This window comes from Muntiacus reevesi, chromosome 13 (assembly GCF_963930625.1).
Source record: "Muntiacus reevesi chromosome 13, mMunRee1.1, whole genome shotgun sequence".
Taxonomy (NCBI): domain Eukaryota; kingdom Metazoa; phylum Chordata; class Mammalia; order Artiodactyla; family Cervidae; genus Muntiacus; species Muntiacus reevesi.
The window spans coordinates 28814046-28833524 of record NC_089261.1 but is presented as its reverse complement, the minus strand read 5'-3'; the positions used below and the strand labels follow the sequence as shown (position 1 = coordinate 28833524).

General features: G+C 46.0%; 2 protein-coding genes and 1 pseudogene across 2 annotated transcripts in view; 1 reads left to right on the top strand and 2 right to left on the bottom strand.

The window, feature by feature from the left end:
• Positions 1–2697: 2697 nt before the first annotated feature.
• MBD3L1 (methyl-CpG binding domain protein 3 like 1) lies at positions 2698–3282 on the top strand. The gene has a single exon (XM_065903845.1). The coding sequence runs from the start codon at positions 2698–2700 to the stop codon at positions 3280–3282; it is 585 nt and encodes a 194-aa protein (XP_065759917.1).
• A 1574-nt stretch (positions 3283–4856) lies between these two features.
• LOC136145474 (zinc finger protein 384-like) lies at positions 4857–13882 on the bottom strand (annotated as a pseudogene).
• Positions 13883–15426: 1544 nt separating this feature from the next.
• Positions 15427–19479, bottom strand: part of FBRSL1 (fibrosin like 1) — a 412476-nt gene continuing 408423 nt past the window's right edge. Inside the window, exon 4 of the transcript XR_010658894.1 lies at positions 15427–15439. The gene's annotated coding sequence lies outside the window, so the exon portion shown is untranslated. The remainder of the gene's footprint in view (positions 15440–19479) is intronic.

Genomic DNA, 19479 nt, shown 5'->3' with positions numbered 1-19479 from the left:
CTTTTACCTGAGGGACAACTGGGCAGACATGGAGGATGAGCCATGGAGAAAATGTTTCCCTGGCCTGTGGCAGGAAGGAGAGAGAAGTGACAGAGTGTGATGTTGGGAAAATTCTCCCGGTGCTATCAGAGTGGTGGAGCCAGGGGATTTGTCAGCAAGGACTAGTCTGGTTGGTGGGCTTGGTGGTTAACTAGGAGGAAGGCCAGCATAATACAGTCGATGTGCTGGTCATACAATCAGAGTCAACCTAATGAAGCCCAAATTAACACCATCTGTCCTCTGACTGATTCACTAATAACGATGTTTGTATCCTATCATCCCGATTTCATTTATTGGCTACAGTTATTATTCTTTACATATCTTGTAAGTTTTACATAGTAAAGATGAAGTGGTTTTTTTTAAGTGATTTTTTAAAATGACCCTCCTTCAAAAGTTTCTCAAGTGTATTGAATTAATAGCAGAAGTCAATGAGCAGGAAATTCCCCCTAAAATTATCCTTAGTCTCTGGTTTTGACTCATCATAATTGGTAAACTATCTTGACTTCTGACTTCTTTCTTGAGATTATTCGGGTTAAGACTGTAGGAGTGCAGCCTCAAGGCATTTTAGACATAGTGGTGGGAACAATGTTTGGTTTAGAATTGGTTTAGAAAGTGTGGGTGTGTGTGTGTGTGTGTGTGTGTGTGAGAGAGAGAGAGAGAGAGAGAGAGAGTCTGCTACATCTTGGGTGAGGTTGAGGTAGATAGACTCCTTCCCATGGGAAGAGCTTTGCTGAGCTCTTTCTGTGGACTTTATTTTCTCTCATGGCTTGAACCAGCACTGTCCAACAATAGCTTTAAGCACTTTATATTTTTAGTAGCCACATCTTAACAAGTAAAAACAAACAAGTGAAATTATTTCAACTGTATATTTTAACCCATTACAGCTAAAGATATTTTCATTTGTGAATGCAATCAATGTAAAAATTAATAATGACATATTTTACTTTTCAGTATTGAGTTCCTGAAATTTATTTTGTGCTTTTCACTTGCAGCACAATTCCAATTTTTGAGACTTCATTTATCCAACATACCTATTCTATATTTAGCTATTGTAAGGTTCACAGCTATAAAATGAGATTCACGTGTTTAAATTGTTCCAAAGATACTTAAACATTTTGCACTTAAGGACCATGTTGGATGAACAATGAAAAGCTCCATGCTTGTCCTGGTAACAAAGTGGTCATTGTGACCTGACCAAGGGAAGCCCCCATAGAATGGTGAAGTCAGACGGTAGTGTGAGGAGGTCTGAGGAGTTGGTTGGAGGTGAGAGACACGTGATGTAGATCACCCTTCTCAATGGTTCATGGCTAATGGGCAGTAGTAGAAAGACTGTGGTTCAGGAGGTTCCTGGGAAGACTAGGTGAAGGCTTTCTGTGTAGTTTAGAGAGATTTGTAGGTACTTAAATGCTGAAGGAAGGATTCGGTGGAAAAGGAGAGGCTGAAAGTAAAGAGGGATATATTGGGATCATGAACTTACTAAGAAGGAAGAAGAAATGAGGATCAGCATTGGAAGATAAAAGATGCTTCTTTAAATATAATTAAAGGAACTTTGAAAACAATGGAATCTTAGAGATATTTGCAAATTTGGGAATTACCATGATAAAATTTCATTGTAGTAGTTAACAGCTTCTTTGTGAAATATCAGGCAAGTTAAGGGACATGGGATGTGTGTGAAGGAGAAAGGAAAGTGGAGAAAACCTGAAACAGACTTTGGGGAAAATCCAAAAGTAAATATGCCAACACATAAAAAGAAAATGAAATTTCCAGGCATTATGAATGCTTTCCAGTGTATGCAGATGATTTTGGACTTGCAGCGGTAGTAAAATATCATGTTGTGTGCTTTTCTTAGCAGTTACCATAAGACCAGCAGTAGCTATGGTATGTAAGGCAGTCAAGTGCCAGGTTTGAAGTTGTTTTTTTTTTTTTTTTTTGCAAGACAGATGTGATGAACAGTAAGGAATTTTGGATTATTCCAAGAGAATTACTGAGATCACAGTCCATAGAACCCAGGATTGATATGACTAGAAGGCAAGAAATTAAGATGAAGGTATGGTGATCTGGTATAACAGGATCTTGAGGAGCAGGTATCTGTTGTAGGAGTCTTGGAAAAAATCACGGACCAGAAATTAGTAGTGAGTTAGTAAGTTTTCTGATGTATTTATTTAGAACATGACCAATTTGCTGGATGTAAACATCAGGGATATGGATGAGTTGCTAAGGGTGGGACAGTTGTTAATGTCACTATATTCTTAAGCTCTAAAGCAGCTATGAACAAGTGTCAGTGGGTTAACCAAATGAAGTCACATGACATTGAAGCATTTGGGATTTAGAAAAAGACTGAAGACCATGTGACATAAGCTACCCGTACTTGTGCAGTTGAGAGTGATGAGGACAAAAAAGAATATAGTCATACTCATAAAGGAAGGGGTTTTACAAACTGGTGAAGGAAGAATGAGCTGGGGTAACCCTGAGTTTTGACCTTGAGCTTTCTGTTCTTGACTCAGATCTGCTTGATAATGTTCGATCTAACCCTGGAGGGATAAAGAGAGGCCGAGAGTACAAAAGAGCCAAAATAATGGTCCAAGAAGGCAGATTTCATTTATCATTTGGATCCAATTTCATGGTTTATTTTCATAGGGTACAAGGACAAGAAGTATGATGGTGAAGACTTCACAGAGGAAGCATTGTGACTGTGGAAAACTATCCGAACCAAAGCCTGGTTTAAACATCTCAATCCCTTTGAGGATGTCCAGTTACATATTCAAGAGACCAGTGACTAGAATCACATCCCATCCCAGCAATGAGGTCAGATGTTATCCCTGGGAGGAAACATTGGACAACCCCCAACAGCTGTATTGGCAGAAGAGACTGCAAGGACTCCAGGCTTGCAGCAGTGCAGGAGAACTGTTAAGTCCTCTGGATCTAGCCAAAGTCTTGCAAAAAATTGCACCAAGTTGCCCAGGTGAGTCCCTTCCACGGGTACATGCAGGTGGTCCAAACTCCAACCCCATGGCCGCCCCTGCCTGGTCTTCAGATTTCTCGCAGACCATTCCAGGAACTGGTTCCAGCACCCCACAACTCCTCTGCAAACAGTGTCTGGTAACTGAGGAGGATATCAGGAATCAGGAAAGGAGAGTGAAGACAGCAAGAGAGAGACTGGCAATAGCACTGGTTGCCGACAGACTGGCTGGTGAGGCAGAGAAAGTATGGGACCAAGAAGGATGCCCTGGGCCAATGCTGTGAAGAAGAAAAGATGATGCACATGAAGTTTCACACAATACTTTATTAACATCTCTTTGCAGTGTTCTTGCTTTGAGTTCTTGAAACTTAAGATATACTAATACTTTCCTTCATTGTAAATTCTGTGTGACAGAAAATATAGACAGGGATTTCCTTTTGAGGTGGGAAGTTGAGTTCTCTCATTTTTAATTGCTATGTATGTTATTTGTATTTTAAAGTTAACAGAGTTATCAAAGTCATGAGATTACTCAAGGTTTTGCTCTCACAGTTACAAACTCCCTAGCCTGAATTACGTTTTTTGTGTGTATTTGTAATATTTCCCAATAGATTCCCAAACATCATCTCATTAAAAGAATTTTACATCTATATTCTCAAATAAGATATCTTTCTATTTTTCTGAGTTTTGTTGCATATGAATTCAGAAGTGCACGTAATGAAATACCAGACTTTCCCTTGTTTTCTAGACCTACTTGTGTTTGAAATTTTATTCGTGCAAATTGACATGTCATTTGGGAGAATGATGCTATCAAGAGGGACTGTTTTCAGCATCATCAACCTAATAAGCCTGGACTTGTATATATATATGTCTATTTGTCTGACCATATGTGCTGTACTATTCAAAGTCTTTTCATCATTACTTACTTTTTCCTAGTGGATTTATCAGTTTCTGAGAGAGAGAGAGATTTTTTAAAAAATAGAGTATATGTATTTATATCTTCCCTAAAAATTAGACATTTTTAAATTGAATCTTCTCTGTCATGTGGCAATCATCTGGAACTTTAGTTAGAATGCCCTATTTTAAAACCAGTAATGATTTATGGTTTTATGTTTTTGACTCTTTTTATGTTTTGGGGGGTTCACATTTCATCATCATGATGTACATTCTTTACTGGTTCTTTCACAGGTGGCCCTAGGGAGATCAACTTTAGGTCTGCCAGTATGTTGGAAAATGCCTTATTTCTTTCTCTGACAGTTTGGCTGAGTGTTTAATTCATGTTCTAAGTAATTTTTTCCCTTCCTCATCAAATTAATATCTCCTTCCATATCTCTAGCTATAAAATGGAAATAAAGCCTCATGGGTGATGAGCATAACTGAAATGATGCAGGCAGATTTTACCCATCATGCTACTTAGCAGGTACCAAGCGTCAGCAATGATAGCTGTTATCATCATTGTTGCCATCTTCAGAGAATGACTGCTTAAGAATGAGCAGCAGAAGTTCATGCCTAAAAAGGCAGAATGGGTGACATTAGTGTAATTTTAATTGTTAGTCCTTGGGCATCTTCAGCTTTGGTTGTCAGCATAAGGTGTAGAGATAGTGCCGTCTCTTCCAGTAAACTCAAGGCAAAACAGTACAGCTTGCTTTATGTCTGGCATGCTTGTACTACTTGTAGAAGAGCCTCTGCTTTAACTGTCTAAATGGATTCTGTGTGGAAGAAATGAAGAAAGACTGCTATGTTTTCCCCTCAGATTTTCCTCCCTGAGTTTATTCATCTTTACATCCAAAACAGACACTGTTTTTATAGCCTTGGTGCTACCCTGGGACTCATGCTTCCCAAAGACCTAGTCATTCCAGTTTCAAGTCCCAATAAGTAGGGTGATTGCCTCCATATTCATGACTCGCTCCTCCTTTTCTGGCTGTTTCCCATCTTGAAGGACCCAGGAGCGGAGAGGAGGCACCAAGGCAGATGGATCTGGAATCTCTCTTAGGCAGCTTGAGACTGTTGGGGCTTTGGGGTGGAAGTGTGGAGGAACAGAGATGCAGGTCACGGCTGGCATAGCGTCCAGGGACACATGTGCTCCAAGGATTCCTGGGAGGGGAGATGATCCTGCCTTGAGGTCACATTTCAATTTCATTTGAGGCCGTGTCTGGGCCTGTTTCACCAATCCTGATATCCCTGAGGGATGACATGGCATGAATCCACAAGACCCAGGTCACAGTTTCCTTGAGGATTTAATGGAAGGTATAATATTTATATGGATCCCTGTGAACTAGACAGGAGCCAGGTCAAGAAGGACCGAGAAACTGTGTCCAACTCCTCTGCTTTATTCTGTTCCAGCCAAGCCCTTTGAACCCTGGATGGGAGTAAAGGGGCCTCGGGGAGAGCTCTTCTAGGTAACAGACCCAGGCGTTGTGGCTGAGCCTCCTACATCTGGCACTTGCTCATACAGGGTGTTTCTAGGACGTGATGTTCAAAATGCTAGATGGGGTGGGTATCAGCTCATGGGGTGGGTATTCAGGTGAGCTTGGAGCAGTGTTGTTTACCACCCATATTGGAAGCATTCTGTATTTTTAATCATCAGTGCTGTGTCTATGCATATCTTCAGTTTGGTGGCGTTTCCCCTGTTGGACCTTCACATGCTTCCCTCTCATGCCTCCTCTTTCAAAGGTCCAATAAGAAAGGTCCACACCACCCTGACATAACCACAGCACAAGACTGTGGAAAAGCACACAGTCATCCCAGGGACGGGGGTGCAGGGGGGTGCTATAAGCTCATGGGCTTGGGCCCAGCTTCCCCATTAGGACCCATTAGCAACAACATGACTAAGTATGTAAAGTAGCAATCATCCCAGATCATAGGCCTCAGGACCACAGGGTCCCAGAAGACCCACTGGACAGCAAGGAAAGTATGGGATCGTACACTGGCCAGGATTTCAGTCAGTTATCCGTATGAAGTAGAGCTCAACAGGAGCCACCAGGACCAGCCAGGGAGAAGTGACCGTGACATAGCTGATCGGTTGGCAAACCTTCAGGGAGCTTCTGCCCTAAAGGGGATTGTAGAACAGAAGTGCGAGGATGCTGGAAATCCTAGGTCACGGGGAACTGTGATGTTTATGTAATGAGGTCCAGCTGTAGCCTCAAAAGCTGCATCATAAATCTTTACCCCTGAAGAGAAAATCATTGGGAAAAGGAATTCTGAGGTCATGGACAGGATCTCAGGAGGACTCAAATCTAGGCCTAGAAGGGCCAGAGGATGGAGAGTTCTACTGCCCTTAGTTTTTCTACAAATGACCTTCCTCTGGCCTCATCCTATCTACTTGCACATCTTGATTTCTTTGCATGTTTACCTCACTTAGAGCAATGCAATTCAAGATATTAAACCAGAAAACTATAAATTCCTCATATTTGATCAAAAGAAACCTCCACAAGAGAAGCAGGAAGTGTCTCCTCTTCCCACAGAGCTGTCAGATGATGGCCACTGTCCAGGTGCAGGACCCAGACCCAGGAGGTGTTATTTAAACACACAAACATTTCAGGGGTTCTTGTGCGATCTGTGAAAGTTTAAGGGGCAGCCTCTGCTCTTGGCCCAGCTGAATAACATGAAATGAACCTGCCCTCTGAGGAGGGAGACTTGGGGCTTCCTTCATCAGCCAGAGAGCTGGCCCTTCTCCCTTCACCCACAACAAGCTGATGAACCTGCAAGAGTTCTTAATTAAAAGAAGAATGTCAAAGTCTGCACATCATTTCAATGGGCGCAGAATGGTGAAAGAACCAAATCACAACTCCAGGCTGTGAAAGAAACAGGATGTTAATATAATATTCAAACCTAGTATATACTATTTACAACAAATAATATTACCCTTCCCCAATCAGTAAGTAGGTGTAGGGGTAGAAATGTCAGGAAGGTGGGGTGGGAAGGTGTCCTCCCTCTTGGTCTTCAAGGAGCCCCATCCGAGTGGGAGGTCTGGCCTAGTGCACCCCGAGTAACCAGCTCTGTCACCACCACTGACAATGCTGCTCCACTCGAACTGGTTTTGGGAGTGTGATTTGCCAGTGGAACTGGGCTGTGTGCTGGGGACTATTGCTGAGTAGAGGAGACATATAACTTGTGGAGGCCTCCCCAGAACCACAGCTCCCCTGCCTGCTCTGCACTCTATGCTCCAAGCCCTTGCTGAATGCTCGGCCAGTACCACCCCAGTTGCTCCTGCCATCCAGCATCCAGCCACCATCACTTGTTTCAAAGGAGAAAACCAAGTCCCAGAGAGCTGAGCAAGTCTCCCCATGGCAGGACTGATCAGCAGTGGAGTTGGGACCACAGTGCTGGCTGTTGAACTCCCCAGGTCGACACTCAGCCTGAAGCGTTACCGAGGCCCTGGGTGCAGCTGCTGCCGGCCCAGATGCTCACTCCCCACTGAGATGTTCAGCTCAGTTCAGTTGCTTAGTCGTGTCCTACTACTCTTTGTAACCCCATGGACTGCAGCACCCCAGGCTTCCCTGTCCATCACCAACTCTCGGAGCTTACTCAAACTCATGTCCATCAAGTCAGTGATGCCATCCAACCATCTCATCTGTCGTCGCCTTCTCTTCCCACCTTCAGTCTTTCCCAGCATCAGGGTCTTTTCAAGTGAGTCAGTTCTTCACATCAGGTGGCCAAAGTATTGGCGTTTCTAGCTTCAGTATCAGTCCTTCCAATGAATATTCACGACTGATTTCCTTTAGGATGTACTGGTTGGATCTCCTTGCTGTCCAGGGGACTCTCAAAAGTCTTCTGCAACACCACAGTTCAAAAGCATCAATTCTTTGGCACTCAACTTTCTTTATAGTCCAACTCTCACATCCATATATGACTACTGGGAAAACCATAGCTTTGACTAAATGGACCTTTTTTGGCAAAGTAATGTCTCTGCTTCTTAATATGCTCTCTAGGTTGGTCATAACTTTTCTTCCAAGGAGCAAGCGTCCTTTAATTTCATGGCTGCAGTCCCCATCTGCACTGATTTTGGAGCCCAAAAAAATAAAGTCTGTCACTGTTTCCATTGTTTTCCCATCTATTTCCCATGAAGTGATGGGACCAGATGCCATGATCTTAGTTTTTTGAAAGCTAAGTTTTTAAGTCAACTTTATCACTCTCCTTTTTCACTTTTATTAAGAGGCTCCTTAGTTCTTCTCACTTTCTGCCATAAGTGTGGTGTCATCTGCATATCTGAGGTTATTGATATTTCTCCTGGAAATCTTGGTTCCAGCTTGTGCTTCATCCAGCCCAGCATTTCTGCATATAAGTTAAATAAAGCATATAAGTTAAGTAAGCAGGGTGACAATATACAGCCTTGACGTACTCCTTCTCTTATTTGGAACTAGTCTGTTGTTCCATATCCAGTTCTAACTGTTGCTTCTTGACCTGAATACAAGAAGGGGTGGGGGGTGGGGTGGGGAAATATATATATATATATATTAAATTGACTATAATTTCTTGGTATGTTAAGTTGCACAGAAAGCATTGTCAAATTATTGATAAATCTCCTCAAATTATACAATATGAATAAATGTTATTAATATATACACTAGAAATTGTTTAAAATTCCTGACATTTGTATATATCCTGGTATAATGTTATAACTTTAGTTGTTATCTTAAAATGTCACATGTCACAACTTGGATAATCTTCTTTGCCAAGAAGAATTGTAATCAGATCTTAACCTTTGCCTTTTTAAGACTTTTATCATCCATAAGCAGCTAAGCTGATGCTTTGCAAAACTGCCGTATCTTCAAAAAGAGTCACAGAGGACTTCACTTCCTGGCCAGTAAATAAGAATCCGCTTACTAATACAGGGTTATAGGTTTGATTCCTGGTTCAAGAAGATTCCACATGAGGTAGACCAACTAAGCCCATGTGCCCCAACTACTCAGCCCACATACCTAGAACCTGTGCTCTGCAACAAGAGAAGCCACCAGAACCAGAGAAAGCATAGCAATTAAAACCCCGTGCAGCCAAAAATAAATAAATAAGCAAATAAATTTTTTAAAAAGAAGAGTCATTGAAAGGATGTTTCTGATAACTTTTAAATCATACTGCTAAACTAGGTAAGATATTTTTAAAGTCTAATGGAAACTGATTTCATAAAACTGTCCAAAAAAAAAAATACTAATTATATAGGGCTAAGTAAGCTGATAAATATAGTTGATTTTTTTTAATTTTGCCTAAAACATTACTGATTTTTAATCTGTGCTTATGAAGACTTGTTGACAAAACTCAGCCTTTGTTCACTGGAGCCAAATGGAAACAAGAGAGAGTTTTGGGTGAAGCTGAAAAAAGTAGCTTCTATTTTTGAGGCAAAGGAGGCCACAGCAGGCTAATGACCTCAAGACTGTGTGATTGACCGGGAGGGGCTAGTGAGGAGTTTCATAGTGTTCACAGAGCCCGGCATAAGCAACCCATGTTCAATTCTGGGATTGGTTGGCATCAAGGTAAAGTTTGAAGCATCATCAACCTTCCGGTTTCAACCTCTCTAGGTTTACAGTGTTGCGGTCAGGAGAGAGTCTGCTTCCTGTAAAAACAACTTGGGCATGTGTGTCAGGCCTTTATCTGTATCTTTTAAGGAACTTGGAGTTGGGTAATTCTATGTGGTGGAATTATAGTCTAAATTGTTACCAGTTCCACAGCTCAACAGCTGTTCTTTGTTTCCATATCTTCACATTTCCCACTTGTTAACTCTTGAATCAGCCTTTTACTTCAAAAAACAAGAAAATGGGGCTTGTACGGGGTTTCACTCCTCCCTGATAGGGAAGACTGCTGCCCTGTCCTGCCTGCCTTCTACCAAACATTGTGGGGTGTTGCTCCAGGGCTTCACTTCACACATGTAAGATCTTCCATCCATTAAACCAGTGATGTCTCTGTGGCCATCTCTGACTCCAGGCTTTTTCTCTTGTCTTGAAGCTGGACAAGCACAGGGCATGCAGACCTGCAGGTGCAGCCCTGACAATTTGTTTACCAAACACTTGCTTTTCCATCTGCATGTGAATTGCCTTCCTCCCCTTTGAGGTCCCAAACCACCATCCCCCACACCTCCTCTTTTGTCTTTAGCTGAAGGTGATGTTTGAGGGGAAGGTCTGAGCCACCACTGTCTCTGCCACTGCTGCACCTGCTGCTGGAGATCAGGAGAGTTGTGTTTGTGCATGTATTTCATCAAGTACCTTTCCAACACAGAGGGTGCAGATAGTGCACCTTGGCCTACCTCACTGTGTGTGTGGACAGGTGCCCCTCCAGTGAGGTTGCGACTGTGTACTCCTGGTGACTATTGTGGCTCCTGAGGGGTTTATCTTTGTTGTGCTCCAGCCTGCGGGCCTGCAGGTTGGAGTTGTGTGAGGCTTTCTCACAGCCTGGGTGTGCACATTAGTACGGCTTGTCCCTGGTGTGGATTTGGGTGTGCTGCTGGAGGTGAGAGAGCTGGCAGGAGGATTTCCCACAGAAATTATAACCGTAGGGCTTGGCCCCTGAGTGGATACAGATGAGCTGGGCTGGTTGGGAGCTATTGGCAAAGGTCTTGGAACAGGGTGGGCACTTGTGGGGCTTGGCCCCAGTGTGTGACTTGGAGTGAATCTGCATCTCTGACCTGAGTAGAAAGTCAGGGAGCACATCCAGCACCTGGAGGTCTTGCTGTCTTTCTGATGACCATCCTCATCCTTAGGGGAAGGACATACGGGTCATTCATCTTAAGCAGCCCTGATTCCAGCGCCTGATTCTTCTTTCAGCCCCAGAGGCAGCCACGGTGCCAGCTCCACCACTGCCTCCTTCCTCTGCTGGGGTCAACGCTACCTTCTTGGAGAAGTCAGGGATTACCAGCAGGGCTTGTGAGCTGGGGAAAGAGCTAAGACAGTCATGAGAGCCAAAATGGGGAAGGTCTGAGTCAACGAGGCTGTGGTCACAAGGGAGCCTGAGAGAGACGTGATAACCAAACCAGGATGCTTGATTGACTCACTTCTCTTCTCCACCCCTGAGAACAGGAGACTCCAGCGATCATCAGATCTGTTGATGGCACAGGGACCACCGTAATGTTCTCTGTAATGGACACTTGGCTGGTCTGTCTTCAATTCTGTGGCATCAGCTGGTCTGACTTGGATTCTGTATCCATGCTGATGCCCAAGAGCAGGGACACCAAGGCAGACACTGTCAGCAAGGTGGGGCGAGGGGGTAGAGACAGCTCACAAGCCTTCTCTGGCAACAGCTGATCCTTCATCTTGTTAATGAAGAGCATGTTCTCTGTCTGCCCTGAGGCCCATGGCAGGCCCCCCAGGCTTCACAGCTGCCACAGCAGCAGTAGCCACAGTCACCAAACTAACAGTCCCCTGGGGCAGTCTTGCAAGGTGGGGATGTGGGGACAGCGACCCCAACACTCCATCCCAGTGTTCCTTTGACCTAAACCCCTATAAGATGATGGAACATCATAAGGACGTCTGCCTCTCTGTCACCTGAAGCCCCACCCAGGTGGCACACCTGGCCAGCTTATAGAGACCTGTGCTGCTGTCCACTGGGAAGAAGGGGAGGAAGTCCTGGTCCCTTCTTTCCCCAACTCCTCTTGGTGGAAAAGTCCTCTTCTTGACAGACCACGGCTCCATCTCCCTGGGCTTCAGGCACAGCCTTGGTTCACAGGATACCATCCTTCTTCCCAACTCCTCTTTGGAAGGAACGTCAGCCCTCCTGATGGGCAGCGTTCTGAGCTGGTGTTGTAATCCAGGAGCCTCCCCACCTAAACAAAGGTTTTAAAATTGGGGGCTGGTGCTCAGGGAAGAGGTTTGCTAATGACCTCACAGAGACATTTCAAGCATAGGCACTAACTCTCTCCTTACCCTCATAAAGCTCCAAACTCGGGCTGAGAAAGGACTAGAGGCTGGTCCTCCGAGATGTCAGAGAAGAGGCAGCCCTAAATGCAAGCGGCCTCCTGTTCGATTCTTGCTGGCAAAAGAATAGAGGTTCCTCCTGTACCCCCATCCCTGGGGGCCATTGTCCTCCCCTCATGATCTCACTTCACTTCCTACCTAATGCTGGAAGGAGATGGGGAGTCAGATGCCCTTTATCTGTAAAGGGGCAAGGGCTTAAACGTGATTTCCAAGGGGCAGGAGATCCCCAAAGTGGTCGAGTGGGCTTAGAAGTGTGGGTTATGGTTTTCCTTGCAGCCTCTCCCCTTCTCTGCCACCTGAGGCCCTGTACTCTATCTCCCCATTCCCAATCCAAGGAGCTGTGGGTTCTTTGTGAAACCACACAACAGAGGGGCTGAAGAAAAGGGGGAGTTTAGGACAAATGCGATGACTGGACTTACCTTCCTAAGCCCCACAGTCAGTTGCCAGACACAGATTTATATACAAAAATTCATATATGTATATATACCCACTCATCTGGCCATCTTTGTTGTAACCATTTCTGTGTTTACAAATGCATTATCTCTGAAAAAAAAGAAAAGGTGAGGTTTTAGAGCATTTTGGAGAGTTACACAGTTTTCTTGGGTCTCTCCCAAGTATATCTGTTATTAAACCTTTGTGTGACCATCTCCTGTTAATCTGTTTTCATATCAACTTAAATCTAAGACCAGCCAGAAGAACTTCGAAGGGCATAGGGAAATTCCTTCCTCCACATCAGCCAAACTTCCAAACTCTTCCTTAGCTCTCTGATCTACAAGCTCTTCTCCCACCACCGGAATCCCTGTGTCTCCCTCGCCTCTCCTGCAGTCCCCTTTAATCTTTGTTCTCAGAAGCAACCCTCCATGAAACCATGTCCCCTAAAACTGAGCTTCCTTGCCAAGTTTATGACTAATCTCTCTCTCTAAAACTTCACTGCCTTTCTTGTCCCCTCTGACCTCAACCCTGTGCCACTGAACACTCACCCCAGGGTCGGATGACTAGCTTTGCTGTTGTAGGTGTCATCATTAGAATACAAAGTCGGGTTGTTTCTCCAGAGCAGGGTGAGCTCACCTACGCCCGAGCCATGGGCCACTTGGCTGGAGGATTGCAAACCCAGAGACATTCTGACCTTCAAAACTATGTTTAAGAAATATCACAAGATAACAATTAACTCCAACCTCTCCATCTCCTGTCTGCTAGCTGTTTTGCCTCAGATGACATAGAAATCAGTGAAACACACAAAGATTAAAAATCAACTATGAGGGCTGTTTCCTCTAAGACCATCTGGGTCTGCTTTTCCTTTCTGTCTGCATTCTCTCTCTTTCCTAACTGGAAACTACATGTGTCTGCTCTTTGGAACTCAGGAAAAGCCAAGGAGAAGAAACCTTTTTCTACAAACAAGAAATGGGGGACATGGAGGGTCTTTTGTACCTGGGAGGGCCCCTGCAGAGTCTTGTTTGGTTTCAACCTCCCCTCCCCTTTTCTTTGATCCTTCTCAGTCCTGAGGGAAGCACAGATGGGACAAGAAAAGGAAAAAGAAAGGATAGAAAGACGGGTCATAAACTCAGCAGGGAACTCAGTTGGGATGCCCAGTTTCAGAAGCTTGATTTAATCACATTGCCTTCCTACCACGAGTGCAGGGCTGAACCAGGGACAGGAGGGGACAGCAGAATATTGCCTCCTCCCCAAAACTATCAACTTTCTGGAGACTCTCAGACACGTGATTCCCAGAGAACAGATACTACAGGAAGGAAGCAGATGACTACACTGTGATTTGAATATTAGAGCTACAGAAACAGAAAAGGGAGTGGTCAGGATTGACGGGAGCAGTCAGGAAAGGCTTCAACACACAGCAGGAAAACTGACAAACGACCTCACCCCGGTGCCCGAAGTTAACATCGGCAGTGATAAGAGTCTTGAGAGCCTGCTCCCTTGACATAAAGTGGTGAGGAAGCCCTTGACCTCTGTGATCTGTTTCCACAAAACCCATGACCAGTTTAGTCATGAGAGAAACTCCAAGTAAATCTCAGTATGGGACAGCCTCAAAGGACCTGCCCAGTCCTCCTCCACTGGGTCATGGCCATCGAAACAAAGGGAGTCTCAAAAACTGTACAAGCCCAGAAAAGCCTGAACAGACATGATGACCACACGTCATATGGTGCCCTGGATGGGATCCTGGAACACAAAAAGGTAGAAGGAAGGGAATTCGAATAAAATATGGATTACAGTTCAAAATAATGTATCAGTATACGCTCATCAACTGTGACAATTCTGTAGAAAACCAGAAAGAGAAGAAAAATGAAAGTCAAATAAGAGAAATCCACTGCTTCAAGTTGGAAACCTAGACGATTATGATAGTTTACTCATAAAAACAATGGTTTTCTGGTAAAAACACACATTAACAAAGTAGACCTAAAAATAAGGACAGTGTAAGCAGACCACACGAATGAAGCGACAGGGCACACATGCACAAATAGATCAATTAGTACAGAAAAGCTTGGAATGGTGCTTAGAAACCTTCCACTGGAAAAGACCCCGGACCACTTGGGTTCACAGATAATAGCTGAGCGTTAAGTGACCTTTAACAAATTCTGAGTGTAATAGCAAAGCTTGATAAGCTTATATATTTCATTTAGAGTAGGACATCCATGTTTACAAAACAGACTCACTTTATGTAGTATTATAAGTATACTGTCTATTAAACTGTGACTTTCACAACAAAAAGAAAAGTTGTTAATGAGTTTACTTCCATTAAAACCAGGAAAAAAATTTAATATATTCTCACTTTGGTGTAAAACCTGCATTTAAACTTAAATAATATTGTGAGTTTTAACACATACTTTTCAACAGCATCAACATGAGAATACTCCTTCAAGCAAGAACACAGGGGCACTGGCCCGCAGGTGGCTGTGGGACTGGCCTGTCTCCGTGTGCATGCGCAGTTCTGTAGGAGGACAGTTGTGATGGCTTCTGTAAGAAGCACCACTCTGCGCCCTGAGGAAGAACACCTTAACCAGGGATGCTTTTGTAAAATACTGTTGACCCTTGAAAACATAGGTTTGAACTGCTCGGATCTACTCACATGCAGATTTTTTCCAATAGGAAATAGTGCAGAACTACACAATGCTGGGAAAGGTTGAGGCAGGAGGAGAAGGGGATGACAGAGGATGAGACGGTTGGATGACATCACTGACTCAGTGGACATAGGTTTGGGTGGACTCCGGGAGTTGGTGATGGACAGGGAGGCCTGGCGTGCTGTGGTTCATGGGGTCGCAAAGAGTCAGACATGACTGAGCGACTGAACTGATACTGATACACAATGCAAGTTGGTTGGATCCACCAAGGCGAAACCAGGAGCAGGAGGGCGACCATAAATCATCACTCCCTTACGACCACAGAGTGTGGTTGCCCAATCCCCTGACTCAAGGGTCGCCTGTCGTCCTTCTGAAATTCTAGTGAGAAAGTAAAGAGAAGCCTGGGGCAAAACCCAAGGATGAAGGTCCCATGCCCGCATCTTATACCACGCACCTGCAATCTGCCCTCCCACCTGTGTCCCTGAACTTGGGCTGGGACAGCACAGCTGTCGGAGGGTAGCATCCTGCTCAGGTGATGACATGGAGGTGCCTTAGGGCCCACGTGTGGGGGGCATGGCTCACCACAGCCACAACCACAAAGCTTTGGGTGGCTTCTCACTTGGGCACCACCAAGGTCCAAGCACGCTTCCCTCGTAGCTCAGATGGTAAAAGCATCTGCTTGCAATGCAGGAGACCCGGGTTCGATCCCTGGGTTGGGAAGATCCTCTGGGGAAGGAAATGGCAACCCACTTCAGTACTCGTGCCTGGAAAATTCCATGGATGGGGGAGCCTTTTAGGCTACAGTCCATGGAGTCACAGAGTTGGACGTGACTGAGAGACTTCGCTTTCACTTTTCAAGGTCCAAGCATGTGAGTCCAATGAACACAATCCCGGCCACACAGAAGAGGCTTCCCAGTGGTCTAACCCTGCGGGGGTCCAGACTCACTTGAAGCCCCGCATATAGACACACTGACCTGGGGCTCCCCAGGGGTGGCTCTAATAGGTGACTCCATGCTAGTGTGTTTATACTGGGTTAGAGCTGAGGGTGTCTGCACCTCACTTCCGGCCATACCCTCCACTCTCTATAGGTACAAAGGACATGGTCTGGGCCCTCTGGCCGCACCAACATGGATGCAGCTCTGCTGATGCTCCCACCACACCCCAGGGCCTGTACATGGGAAGGGCCGCCTATCTGAGATGGAAGGAGGAGCTTTCCCCTCCTTTTCCCTTGGGGGCTAGAGCTGCAAGTGCTTTCTGTCCAGGTCACAGGGGACCCTGAAGCCCCCGTAGAGGTGCCCTCTGGCTCAGCATCTTCAATACTTCAGCATCTCCAACCCCAGAACAGTCTCCTTCCAGCCCTCACTGGGCAGAGGATCCCAGCCCCAGATCCAAGTCCTGCAGCCAGGAGGGGTGGGGTCTTCTGCTTGGAGCCCTCAGTAAGGCTGATGGGGTTGCTCCAGGAAGGGTCATGGCATCTTGGGCCAGCAGGGAGAAAGAAGTTGCTGGCAGAGACAGAAACACTGTTATAGGTTGAATGATGAACCCCAGAAATGCATGTGTTGAAGTCCTAACCCCAGTACCTATGACTATGACATTATATGGAAATGAGTCAAGATGAAGTCATTCAAGTTGGCTCTAACCCTAGGGGTATTGGTATAAAAAGGGGGAATTTGGACACACATACACACATGGAAAATGTCTTGTGAGGACTGGAGTTATGCTGTCCTATGACAAGAACTCTAAGAAGCTGAGAGCCCTGAATCAGATCCTCCCTTGGTGCCCTCAGGCCTTGCCAACACCTAGATTGACATCCAGCCTCCAGGACCGTGAGACCAAAAATTCCTGTTGTTCTAAGTCACCAAAATTGTGGAACTTTGGGAGTTTTTGTTTGTTTTGGCTGCATCACATGGCTTGTGGGATCTTAGTTCCCCACCCAGGGACTGAACTTGCATCCTAGGCAGTGAGAGCTCAGAGTCCTACCCACTGCACCACCAGTGAATTAATTCCTTGCAGTACTTTGTTTCAGCAGCTGTAAGGGATGGACACCAGCACTCTCTGCTCTGTTCCTTTCTCTCCAGACCAGGGTGGGTGGTGGGAGAGGCAGGCCCATTGTTGAGTGGGCCCTCTGGCCCTGACTCACTGGGAGCTCTGGACACAGCTCTTTGCCTCCAGGGGCCATGGGAGGATGAGGATAAGAAGGAACAGGGGTGGCACCCTGGAGCTTGGCACTGCACCCTGCACCCCATCCCCACACTCCTGGAGCTCTGCATGTTCAGGAGTAGCCAACTCCACTCTTCACCTCCCTCCAATCCTCTCCCGCTGCCATCAGCAGTTTGGAACGACCACTGTGTCTTGATCTCAGTAGGGGAGATGCAGACAGAGGACACTCCACCTGGTCATGGCGTCTCACTGGTATCCAAGGTCTTTTATAGACAGGCTGGCAGGACAGACTGTGGGGCCAACACTCCTCTTCTCAGAGGGGCCTGTGGTCAAGCCAGAAAGCAGACAGGGAAGTGGTGGGCAGGCAGCCTGATTGGCAGGACCCTGAGGGCAGAGCCCCGTCCCTCCAGGTGCTGAGTGGAGGAGGGTAGAGGGAGAAGCCTCCTGCCTCCACCCACAGATCTGACCCCACATAGGCAACCCTCTTCAGGACGTCCAGTCTGTCAAGGGTCAGCTCTAGACACTTTGGTCCATTTTCTCCAAAACAGACGTGATGCAGCTGCCGAGTCAGGGCTCTAGGACTTTCAGGATAGAGCCCACTGTCTGCAAAGGTGGGAAGGAGAAAAATGCCGTGGAGGTCCTCATGCAACCTGTTCACCACGGTCCTGCCTCTAATCTGACCAGCTGCCACATAGGTACCTCCTTCCCGGGCATCCAGGCTCCGCTGGCAACAGGAGAGACCCAGACAGGCCCAGAACTCTGCGTGTTTCCTGGGAAGGTTGAGGGGTGGCACATCCCTTATCAGCCCAGGGTACCTGAACCCTAACCCTAACTGTGCTGCCCTTTTGTGCAGAATTTGGATGAATGAGGGTGAGTGAATCTAAAGAGTGTGCTTCATGTGGGAACAGCCGGTGTGGATAAGAGCAGGTTAATGATGAGTGTGGAACTGTTATTTACACCAACAACCATGGGGTGAAGGGTAAACCATAAAGTTGAAGAGTGACTCTTGGTGATGGGGTGAACACTGTATGGGCATGTGGGGACAAGTTGGTGATGTTTGAGATCCTAGAACTGGGAAATGAGGAGAGTGCTCATGAATTCTGAGAGTTAGGTAAGCAGATTAGGGAGACTAGTGAATTAGTTAATACAAACTTTGATGAGAAACAGGATATTTGCATAGCTTCAAAGCACCACCCCCTAAAATACTTACACAAAGAGAAAAGGAGTGACTTTATAGTGGAGAAGCTTGGCTGGGAACACCCAAACCAAGTGACGGAGATGAACACCAGCAGAGACAGGGTGAGTGAGATTCACGTGAGGCCCAGAGGATACAGTAAGGACCAAGCATCACTTCTAGGACATCCCTTCCAAATGCATACCCCAAATTCCATGGCCCCTTTGGGGGACATTCTGCACAGAAACTGGTCTGTAATCCCCAAGTCAAGGTCCCAGAAGTCCAGGAGAAACCAGGGACTGTTCCAGGAGGGAGGGCATTGAGAAACTTGCTGAGTAAATGCAGCACGTGTTGTGGAGTGGATGTGCATTCTTTCATTCAAGGCAATATTGGGACAACTAACTGGACTTCCTCCGGATCTAGCAATTAGGACTGACTTCCAGATTTCAATGGAGGAGCTGTGGACATGCAGAAGGCCTTATCAGAGGGGAACACATAGAAGCATTAGGGGGATGATGGGCATCTGGCCATCATCTGGCCACTTATTCTCAAATGGTTCAAAGAAAACAAGATACCTGTTTTCCATTTTCAAGTTTTTGACTGTTTCCAAATAAATGCTTTAAAACTGAAAGGCCCTAGTTTTAGGGACCTAGAAGGTGAGTGGCTGTCTGAGCTGCACATCTGTCACTCCTGACACTCAGCCCTGCGGTTCTGGGGATGAAGATGGGATGGGATGGGGCTACGGGGGAAGCAGTGAGCGTGGGGGCCCTTGGGCTGTGGGGGCTGAGCACAGGCAGTCTCAGCTGAGACGTCCCCTTCAGGGAAGCTCATAGGGTCTCTTCAAGTGTCCTGGGTTCTCAGCTGTTCCCCACTTCACCCCACCTTCCAGCAACTACCTAGAAGTGCCCCCTTTATTCCTCTGCCTCCCCCACTATCCTGTGAGCCCCAAGGGCACAAACCTGACTCTATTACCTATTATATTACCTCTGTCAACCAACACGATGGGAAGGCAAGGGTGGGTCAAGGGCCCGTTTCTGGAGGTGACAGTCCTAGGTGTCAAAGTTCCCAAACGTATCACGGGAGGACAAGAGCTGCAGCCAGCTCAGCCCTGGGGCCTGTGCTTCCCTGCCCACTGCTTCCATCTCTGGGGCAATTTCTCATTCCCGGGGCACAACACCA

Bases quoted from the DNA above. Each gene is read 5' to 3' on its own strand.
- MBD3L1 (XM_065903845.1), top strand. From the start codon at position 2,698: ATGGTGAAGACTTCACAGAGGAAGCATTGTGACTGTGGAAAACTATCC.